Raw genomic sequence first — 11,604 nt, 5'->3', positions numbered from 1 at the left:
ATACAGTATGTGGCACAGAGAGGCAAACAAATGTAATAATAAATGTACATTTTGCATGTTCAGAAGAAGTGACCTGCCCTGTTGAGTGAAAATGCAAACAGGTTTGTGTAAGTAAACTGCTCAGTGCAAAGGAGAAGTAAATAGGAACTTAGTATTTCTGTTTTTTTTTTTTTCATGTGTCTAATAGACATGAACAAGTTCTTTGAAAAACATCTATGACCTATGAAACACGTCTACTCTTCATGCTCCGTTAACTATGGTTTCACTAATAATAAAACATATATTACATAAAGCATCCATATTTGTCCATGCCCATGTTGATTAGATTAAAAACTTGAAGGCCCAGTTTCACAAGCGGGGCTTATCTTCAACCAGGACTAGAATTTAGTTAAATTAAGATACAATGACACTGATATATTTTAAGATATGTCAGAACAAGATATTTTCAGTTGAGACAGCTCAAACATGTTTTAGTCTGTGAAACCATGGGGAAAAGTATTAATTTAAGGTACATTTAGAACAGATAAAAATGTGCAATTAAATTGCAATTATTCACGAGTTAACTCATGACGATCATGCAATAAATCGCAATTAAAGGTAAAATGATTAAAATGTAGGCTTATGCTGGATACTCATCAGTGGACTTTCCTCGTCAATATAGACTATATTTTTTTTCACACTTTTCTCATTCTCACTAATTTTTATATGAATGAACCTCTGAAGGGAACTGATTGTCTTCAGAAAAGTTTTGACATTTTACTTGATAAAGTATCATTTATTAGCTGAGCTGCTTTGTTTACAGCCATTACCAGGGAAACCACTATATTTCTGACATTCCAAAAGCACCTCCTACTGGCAGAGAATGAATGTGCTTTTTCAATAATCCAGTCTGCAGTTTTTGTTCAGACCAATGCGAAAATTCAAAATCCGTTTTAAATAATATAATAATTTATACTTCCGACTCATCCCTTTTCTTAAAAAAAGAGAATGGTTTAAAGGTTCAATTGTGAGGTTTCATTTTATAATTTATTTAGTTTTTTTTGTTAAAACTTGTATCTCAGCGCTCAATCAATTGCTATTTCGTGGTCTACAACATGAAATAATAATAGTGTCTGCTAAATGAATAAATGTAAATGTAAATGAAAGAATCCCATTATAACGTATATAAAAAATGTAGAAACATTGGACACAACAATGTGGCACCATTGTGCAGCAGCAAGCATCACAACAAAAAAGGAACCTCAAGGTTGAGCTAGATAAATGTGCGCAAATGTATAGGGCCCCATTCCTATATTTACCTAGGGCCCCCAATTCACTAAATCTGCCCCTGTCAATTTGACATTGGCTTTTGGTTACTTTACCTCAACCTAAAACAACAAAATATCAACGTCAGCTGATGGTAATGGACATCAAATTAACAGACGTTGAATTGACATTTAATTTTGGTTACCCAATGTTGCAACCGAAATGTAACCAAATATCAACGTCTTATGTCGTTGTGTGCCTTCTGGGAAAGATGTGGGTGCTAAATAATGCCCTTGTATGCATTTTTCTTTTTAAAAATATAGTAGAGTTAAGCAATATCAGATGAACAAATGTTGTTTTCCCGAATTTCACCACTGTGGCAAACAGGGCTGTCCTTTGGTGGTGCAACTGGTGTGGCTCCCTACCTCGCACCAGGCACCGCTTCAGCTGGACATCCCTGGCAAATGTGATTTTAATTGCATACAATAATTAGGTAAACAAGTTAATATTAAGTGACTTTACAATTAAGACACATTAACTGCGTCCCATGTACTCAACCATGTAGTGTATGAATTTTAGAAGGTTATTTTGTCATATATGCTGCGTTCCAGGCAGGTTTTTGAGCCCGTAAGTAACGACTTCAAACCACGACTCACGACTTTGTAGCATTCCAGGCAAGTCACACCAAACTGCCTGAGCGCAAGGAGTTGTAGCTAGATTAATAATTTTATTGCAACGTTATATTGCAGTGACAGTCAGTCACTTGGGCCAAATCGCACCCTAAACCCTTGCAGTTTTCCTCTAAGTCCACACTTTTGTGACGTAATGCCATTTTGACTGCTGGGTAGAAGTCTGCCGTGGAGCTTGCCTCAGTGCAGGCTTGGCAGAAAGGCACAACACGGGCATATAGCGACGGCAAAGGGGGCACTCGCGAGCACCCTTCAGAAATCTAAAATGACAAATGGCACACCTTACAATCATGTGAACTTAATGGACAAGTGCGCGTGGCAGCCATTGTAAGTCCACAAGACCATAAGTGCACATGAAGTGTGCCATTTGGGACAGTGCCCTGGAGATTCCTGATTGATTCTGTCCTTTTGAACAAATTAAATGATTCAATGACTTACATTAGTGACTGTTGCCACCTACTGGCGGTTTTAGTTTTATATTTAAAACATTTCATATTTTCATTTTTATTTCTATATTCAAAATGGTATATTTATACCAATAATCTCAGTATATTATATATGCAATTATAATTGCAGTGTAAATGCATTCACGTCACCTTAGCTGCATGTCAGTGTCAGCTGCAAGACAGGCAGTGCTGTACAAATAATACATTTTACACAAAGCTACTTAAACCACACCAAGAGAGCTAGAATAAATATAGCGATTAATCGGAAATTTGATATATTTACCCATCACATCTAGAAAGAGGCTACTTTAAATTGTCATATGGTCTACTGCTATCAATCAGCACTTTTCTGGCAACTGCACAGACTAGTAATCAAAATCAGTCATGAAACCACAAATATGACACCTATGGCTCCCTCAATCACCTTCACCCCAAACCTTTCCTTTAACTATTCATACTGTTTGCAATCTCCATGCAATTCTGGGCACAAATTGCCTAGAGCCTCTCATCACTCTCCACCTCCTACCCTTCTTTTTTCCTCCTCTTCTCTATCCCAATCATTCCTTCCATTTTCATCTCAGCTCCTGGTCTTCTCTTGCAGCCAGCACACTCGCACCTCGCCCCGCAGTGTGGCACAGGCATCACACTTCATTAGAGCAGAGCCATCAAATGAGCCACACTGTCTTTCTCACCTCAGTCGCCGCGTAGCCTCGTCACATCGATCTTTCATTCTCTGAGCTAATCAGAGTAACTATCGTATAAGGTTTAACAGTTATGAGGTACGTTACAACCCCAAATAGAATAAGTGTTACAGTATATGGTGACATATTAGCTTACTTCCCTGGTATCTACGATACAACAGTTCCAAAATTTAGTGAGCTGCCTTGCTACTGAACATATATATTGAACAAAATTACTAAGACCTACATTTTATCTCCCCTGCCATATTTAATTAAGTTTCTCACTGAGTCTGTGAGATTTCTTTACCTGCTTACTGCAAGGTTCCCACCCATATTCATGAAAAAAAAATAATAATATCCGGACCTGAAATGTCATGAAAAATGTTAAAATGCTAGTCTTTAAAATAGAAAAGCCATCATTTTGAATATTTGACAAAAAAGGGAAATACTTTATAGATTGTAAAGTAGATTATTATCTTACCTAGCAATCACAAATGACTGGACAACTTTCAGAAATTCACCAGTAGAGTAGAAACCCTAAAAAATAAAGCTTCTGGGAATAAAACTACTGCTTGTCTCTTGTTTGATTCCAGAGAATCAATGATTCAAGAACACACTATTGTTAATCATTATTCCACAACTGCATAAATGTTGTATTTATTAGAGGCATTATGTAAAAAAAGTGTGCCCTTACATGTTTTCTTATGGAATGGGTTTCTGGTGGTGGGATGGAGAACAGTCAAGACGCTACCATTGATGCAGACTGTGAAGATGCTGTGTGTGCATTTGTCGTCAGCTGTGGTCATACACATTCAGTAAACAATTGTACGTCTTCATCCTGAGTTTTGATAAAAGTAAAGTTTGTCACAGGCTGAGAAATGACAAGTGGATAAAAGTGGCAGAACATCAAGGTCAGAATGGAGTCCCAAGAATCTATGAAAACAGGCCCTTAACACTGCGGCCTTGTCCCAAATGCCACTCTTGCGTATTTCTTTTGATTGAATTCTGCATGGATTGTTGAATAAAGTTCACTGGTATGAAGGTATGAACACCCTTTTTATGTTAAAATGATAAATGGCACAAGCTGCAATCTTGTGTACTTGACAGACCACAGGTTCACATCAAGTGCGCCATTTGGGACTGGGCCATGAAGTGGCTCTTAATCATTCTGACAGATTTACACGCTGCTTGTTAAACTGTATTAGCCTGGTGCAGCACCACAGCACATCCAGTTCAGAAATGCATGAATGTCAGTGAAGCCTGACGATAAAAAACTCTTTAACTTCTTTTTGAAGGTTTCCACATCCATCAGAACACTGGCTCTACGAGATCAATGTATGATCAACGACAGTTTCATCCACCAGTCACAATTTGTGGAAGTACAATAGGCTCTCACATGATTTCACTGGTTCATAGTGTGTTTGTGGGAATATCCTTGAGTTATGAGCGGAGAGGTTAGAGAGCTCCTATCCTGTGATGTGGTACTTGTAGGGTCTGCAGGTTGGGGCAGGTGAAGTACGGTGCAGGCAAGAAACATGTCGCCGCTCCATTCGAAGCAAATGGGAGCGTCGGCCCGTAAAAAACCTCCTCTTTCCCCTTGGTGCTCACATCTAGCACCTGCCAAACAGACAAATGATGGCATCTCAACACTAATTATCCAACATGTCATTCAAACATATGCACCTTTCAAGCCAACTCACCTGAATGCAGGCAAGTGGTTCATTTGTCCAGATTGAATATCCACCAACCACATAGATTCTGTCATCATGGACGGACACTCCTGCCTCATTTTGGCCTATAAGGAGAATATAAAGAATATTACTCTTATAAAAGCAAATGTTTTATGACCACTGTAAGGCACTGTGGAGACAAAATTTTTATTCGATTTTGAAAGTATGAATCTTAATTTTTTAATCCTTTTTTTTATGATTGGATGACTTCAATTTGTCTCTCAAATCTGTCATTCTAAAACCTTCTTACCAGCTAAACTAGGTTCATTTTTTGCACATATTCCTATCAAAAGTTCATAGTTATTGAAGAATAAAAGTTAAATTGGTAACATACTGCACAATGAGAATTTATAAGAATACACAGTATCTCACAGAAGTGAGTACACTCCTCACATTTTTTTAAATATTTTATATCTTTTCATGTGACAACACTGAAGAAATGACACTTTGCTACAATGTAAAGTAGTGAGTGTACAGCTTGTATAACAGTGTACATTTGCTGTCCCCTCAAAATAACTCGACACACAGCCATTAATGTCTAAACTGCTGGCTACAAAAGTGAGTACACCCCTAAGTGAAAATGTCCAAATTGGGCCCAATCAGCCATTTTCTCTCCCCGGTGTCATGTGACTCATTATTGTTACAAGGTCTCAGGTGTGAATAGGGAGCAGGTGTTAAATTTGGTGTTATCGCTCTCACTCTCTCATACTGGACACTGGAAGTTCAACATGGCACCTCATGGCAAAGAACTCTCTGAGGATCTGAAAAAAAGAATTGTTGCTCTACATACAGATGCCGTAGGGTATTAGAAGATTGGCAAGACCCTGAAACTGAGCTGCAGCACGGTGGCCAAGACCATACAGCGATTTAACAGGACAGGTTTCACTCAGAACAGGTCTCGCTATGGTCGACCAAAGAAGTTGGGTGCATGTGCTCAGCATCATATCCAGAGGTTGTGTTTGGGAAATAGATGTATGAGTGCTGCCAGCATTGCTGCAGCGGTTGAAGGGGTGGGGGGTCAGCCTGTCAGTGCTCAGACCATACGCCGCAAACTGCATCAAATTGGTCTGCATGGCTGTCGTCCCAGAAGGAAGCCTCTTCTAAAGAGGATGCACAAGAAAGCCCGCAAACAGTTTGCTGAAGACAAGCAGACTAAGGACATGGATTACTGGACCCATGTCCTGTGGTCTGATGAGACCAAGATAAACTTATTTGGTTCAGATGGTGTCAAGCGTGTGTGGCGGCAACCAGGTGAGGAGTACAAAGACAAGTATGGTGGTGGCAGTGTCATGGTTTGGGGCTGAATGAGTGCTGCCGGCACTGGATCTACATGTACTGTGACAAACTGAAGCAGAGCATGATCCCCTCCCTTCAGAGACTGGGCCGCAGGGCAGTATTCCAACATGATAACGACCCCAAACACACCTCCAAGATGACTACTGCCTTGCTAAAGAAGCTGAGGGTAAAGGAGATGGACTGGCCAAGCATGTCTCCAGACCTAAACCCTATGGAGCATCTGTGGGGCATCGTCAAACAGAAGCGCAAGGTCTCTAACATCCGCCAGCTCCATGATGTCTTCATGGAGGAGTGGAAAAGGAATGAGGGTTAAGGCAGTGCTGGAAAATAATGGTGGCCACACAAAATATTGACACTTTGGGCCCAATTTGGACATTTTCACTTAGGGGTGTACTCACTTTTGTGGCCAGCGGTTTAGACTGTGTGAGTTATTTTGAGGGGACAGCAAATTTACACTGTTATACAAGCTGTACACTCACTACTTTACATTGTAGCAAAGTGTCATTTCTTCAGTGTTGTCACATGAAAAGATATAATAAAATATTTACAAAAATGTGTGGGGTGTACTCACTTCTGTGAGATACTGTATATACAATATGCTACCATTAAGGGAGTATTTCACCCAAAAATTAGAATTTGTTGAAAATGTACTCACCCTCAGGCCATCCGAGATGTAGATGGGTTTGTAGAGATTCTAACAGCTGATTTTAAGAAATTTAGCATTGTATCACTTGCTCATAGATGGATATTCTGCAGTGAATGGGTGCCGTCATAGCTAATAAAAACATCACAATAATCCACAAGTAATTCACTCCAGTCCATCAATTAATGTTTTGTAAAGTGAAAACTACATGTTCATAAGAAACAAATCCCTCATTATGACATTTTAACTTTAAACAGTCGTTTCTGGCCAAAATTCATTATAATGCTTCCATTGACATATTTACTTAGAATTTTTTTTTTTAATGGTTTAGACCATTTTCACTTGTAAACGATGCTTGATGATTGAAGAAAGCAATATTATGAATAGAGGCTTTCATATTTTAGCCATATCTGAAGCAACGGTTTGACTTTAAAAACATCTTTTGCTTGACAAGACGGACTTAAGTCGTGTGGATAACTTCCAGATTATTATGATGATCAGCTGTTTTCAATCTCATTCTCATGCTACCCATTCACTGCAGATGATCCATTGGTGAACAAGTGATGTAGTAAGTTTCTCAAATCTGTTCTAATGAAGCAGCAAATTTATCTACATCTTGGATCAACTGAGGGTTAATTAAGGGATTGAAGGAGTTAATTTTCAGCAAATTTTCATTTTTGGGTAAACTGTTCCTGTACCAGTAATGTACCATGTAAATATCAAAGTATATGAATCATTCAGTACCATATTAACTATCCACAACCATCACTGTACTATGGTATCACCGTAGTACTTTTGAGAGGGGTACCAGTACCACTCATACAATGTAGTGCTTCAAAACAAATACAGTACATATAGAAATGCTAACTTTTAAAGAAACGAAAGGTGTTCTGCAAGAATAGTTGAATAAGCATATCTATTACATGGAGTATATGTGTGTGTGTAGTGACCTGTGAGGAGACTGAATGTGCAGCGTGTCCACTGGTCCATGTCTATGTCGTAAGAATCAATGTGTCTAACCAGGATGCGGTCATTGTTGTAGTCCAGATCGTTCCCCCCCAGCACATATAGCTGCCTTTCTACTGCCGCCATCACATGGTACACCCTCCTCTGCAACATGGGACTGCGTGCTAACCACTGATTCTATGACAGAGAGGGAATTACAAAAGAAAGACAAACATAATAGTTTAATTAGTAAATAATAATAATAATAATTCAATTATTTCAAGCTATAGAATTCATTGAAAAATTTAACATATTTCTTTAGCATATTCCAGTGCATATGTGTGCATTTATTTGTGAGAGGTGTGTGTGTACGCAGAGATTGCACCAGCAGTGGTGAGTGAGAGTGTGAATATACACATGTGTGTTTGGCGACCATCTGTTGAGGGTAGTGTGGGTGGGGGGTTGCTGTTCCTGGCAGGTGAATGCAAAGCCACTTTGAATACCAATGAGCCTCTGCCTCCTGTTCTTTCCTCCCCTCTTTTCTTTCTTTGAAAAATACACAGTTGCATTGACCACAGAAGTTCTACAATACTCATTCTTATGTCTTTTTAAATGTAACATTGATAAATTACAGAGGTGGGTTTGTTGTTGTTGTTTTTTTGTTTTTTGATCATTTGGCCAATGTGAATTAATATATCATTTCTATTCAATGTTAAATGCACTTTGTATGTTACAGGTGTATGCAACACCACTGACCTTTATCAGGGTAGATGCCATATTTCATTTTTCACAAATAGATGCACAGTCCTTTCAATAGGTTGTAATGTTATTACTTTGTTGTCAATCATTTAGCTGACATAGCACTAAATTATGTCTTAATTCTTGGTATTACAAAAATATAATGTATAATATATTGTTACTATAATATGGTAACTACATCAAGGTGTATTAATTATTAATCATTTTTAACCAGCAACCATTACAGTATTTTTTTATATGTATTAAAATAAGTTACATTATATTTTTGGTAACTAAAATAATGCAGTAACAAGCATATTGTCTGTATTTTGAACAAAGCACTCTATTTACTCTCTCTATATTAACATGTATTTACATGTCTATATTTATATTCATATTATTTATATTATAAATAAATATATTTAATATATAAACATAACATATTTTTCTGAAATATATACATGCATGTGTGTATTTATATATACATATTAAATATACACAGAACACATATATTATGCGAACAAAAACTTTTATTTTGGATGCAATTAATTGCGATTAATCGTTTGACAGTGCTAATATATATATGTGTGTGTATGTGTGTGTGTGTTGTTTTTTTATAGAGGAGGAATATGCACTTCCCAACTACATTAGATTCCCACAAATACCAATATATTACCTGTCCTGGGTCATACACCATCAGTCGATTCTGGTACTGAGCTGTGTTAGTGACACCACCTGCAGCAGAAAAAGCCATCATGTTAAAAGCATTACTAGAATCAGTTTATGTCTTAAGCCTAGAACCTCTGTGAGAGTCCTATACACATTGGGAGATGTCTGATATATGCCTGATATTGGGCTAAATGTGATGTATTAGTACCTGAGACCCAGAGCAGCCCATCCGCCACACAACCTGCATGACAGGACAGCGAGCGGTCAAATGGTTGCACATAGGTCCACTTGTTTCTCTTGGGACAGTAGCGCTCCACACTGGGCAGAACCTGCCTCAGTTCGTTCCTCCCCCCAACGGCATAAAGATACTGTCCCAGAGCTCCCAGCACAAAGTGCTCCCTGCATGCTTTCATCGGTGCAATATCAGTCCAGCGGTTCACCCTCGGATCGTACCGGCACGCCGTCCTCACCGCACACGTCCGTCCGGTGGAGTGTTCCACCTCCCCGCCCGCCACGAACAGGAAGTTGCCCATAACAGCCACACAGTGGTGACTTCGTCCAGCAGGCATGGGTGCCAACTCACTCCAGTTTGAACCCCCGGCAACACGTAAGTGCTCCTGCGCGGAAGGGTTGAAGAACCTCAGTTCCCGTACGCGGCTGACCTCCCGTTTGCGCCCGCCGACGATATACAGGGTCAATGACTGAAAGCGCGGTGTGGTCCGTGCCGTCTGACGTAAAGGCTGTGCAAATATGGACCGGTGGTAGTCCAACGCCTCCTCCACCAGGGCGGCGACGGTGCTGCTGGAGTTGAGGAAGGGGTGGCTGTTGGCCACATGGTGCAGAGTGGAGACCTCCATCAGGCCGTAGCGCACGTGTTGCAGCAGTTCCTCCATGTACTGGTATCTGCAGTCGTGCTCCAGCCAACGCACCAGCAACTACAGCAGGGCAGAGTGGCTCATCAGTATTCAGCACTGATTCAGGATCAGGAGATCACACTGCTCATATTACAGGCTGAAGCTCACACCATCCACACAATACCGTCTGTCTATGCAGGGCCAACGCTTTGTATCATTGCATGCTAATGCTTAAGATATTGTGTCTCTATACAGTGATGAGAAGACAGCTGCAGATGAGATGGGGGGTGGGGGGGGGTCTGTGAGCACACACACACACACACACACACACACACACACACACACAGGCGTACATGAGGTGTGCGTGTGAAGCATGCACACATACACACTCCGGCACAGCCAAGGGAGTTAGACAAAGGGGAGTTAATTGAACTTGAGAGCAATCTAGACTGTTTAGCTGCAGAGGCATGCGAGTACGGCGGAGATGGCTGGAGATAAGCGATGCCACTCTTGTGGAAACAAACTGGCTTTTAACACAATCAGCCCTGAGCCAGAGAACTTATTACAGAAGCCCGAGATCATGGGCCACCACCTCTAGACGTTCTGCAGCGGTCTCCTACACACAAATGGCAAATTTAAATGCTTGTAATATATTTTTTTGGTGTATTTCGTCATTTTAATTTTAATAGCACAACATAACTGGGTCGATTTCATTATGCTTACACAAAATGTTTTACAGTACATTAATTGCAGGAAGGTATTTTTAGGAAAAATCAAGGAGCTTAAGGTAGAATATGTTTTTTCTGCACCACTAGCAGCACCGATTTGCAGAGATAATGATTGCTACCAGAAAGGTCTCCCAAACACTCTTCCCTTCTGCCATTGGTTGTTAAACAGGAAATCCTGCCCCCAAACTGATTGAGATGATTTTGCTCTGTCAGATGCAACAGAGCCACATTTGAACTCATTAACCTACTTATGCAAATTAGGCATTAAGAAATGTTAAGCCTATAATAATCTTCATATTATGGCTGATAAGAGATAAATGGCCGGTATATAAAATTTTACTGTCTACTTTTTTTTTCTGAACAAAACAGTAAAAAAAAAAAAAAAAAAAAAAAAAATCATACTCCAATTAAATTAAGTATAAAATGATTGAATTTTTTACTCATATTAAAATTATGTTCAATACCAACAAGCCTTTGATTACCTTTATGTTCTGGCTGATAAGAAATAAATAGCCAATATATATATAGAATTGTATTATATATTTGAATATTGTCTAATGTTTTTTAACAAAACGCAGTAGCAATACAATGAATCATGCTTCAAGTGAATTTAAGGATTTTTTTTTTTCCTCAAAAAAAATAAAAATAAAAATAAAATTACTTATAATGTCCAATTCCAATAAGTATATAACTATTTATATGTTATGGCTTATAAGCAAATAATTGTTGATATATAAAATTCTATACTATATTGTCTAAACAATTAGAAATATAAAATATTTTTAAATGCTATTTGTGAATTTAGGCATTAAAATATTATAATGTGCAATATAAGAAATGTATATTCATGTATTATTATGGATTATAGACTCTTAAATTCTTAATGTTTTTAAACACTGATTACCTTGAAGTGAGCAACACATGATAATTGCATGCACAAT

At 38.8% G+C, this 11,604-nt stretch overlaps 1 protein-coding gene across 4 annotated transcripts in view; it reads right to left on the bottom strand.

Moving 5' to 3' along the window:
- The window catches only part of LOC109106092 (kelch-like protein 32), a 31,772-nt gene that overhangs the window by 3,433 nt on the left and 16,735 nt on the right, over positions 1-11,604 (bottom strand). The window contains exons 8-13 of one of the 4 annotated variants that reach the window (XR_002020520.2): positions 9,290-10,016; positions 9,089-9,147; positions 7,680-7,872; positions 4,761-4,855; positions 3,755-4,677; positions 3,542-3,597 (exon numbers count right to left, since the gene is read on the bottom strand). Coding sequence is in view for 3 of the 4 variants with exons in the window: in XM_019119409.2 (XP_018974954.1) it covers positions 4,516-4,677; positions 4,761-4,855; positions 7,680-7,872; positions 9,089-9,147; positions 9,290-10,016 (1,236 nt within the window). In the remaining variant the exon portion in view is untranslated. Of the gene's footprint in view, positions 1-3,541; positions 3,598-3,701; positions 4,678-4,760; positions 4,856-7,679; positions 7,873-9,088; positions 9,148-9,289; positions 10,017-11,604 lie in introns of those variants that run through there. The other 3 variants (XM_019119409.2, XM_042741285.1, XM_019119410.2) reach the window with 3 other exon arrangements.

Source organism: Cyprinus carpio, chromosome B16 (assembly GCF_018340385.1).
Source record: "Cyprinus carpio isolate SPL01 chromosome B16, ASM1834038v1, whole genome shotgun sequence".
NCBI classification, from domain to species: Eukaryota; Metazoa; Chordata; class Actinopteri; order Cypriniformes; family Cyprinidae; genus Cyprinus; species Cyprinus carpio.
Note: the sequence above shows the minus strand (reverse complement) of the source record. Positions and strands in the feature narration are given on the sequence as shown.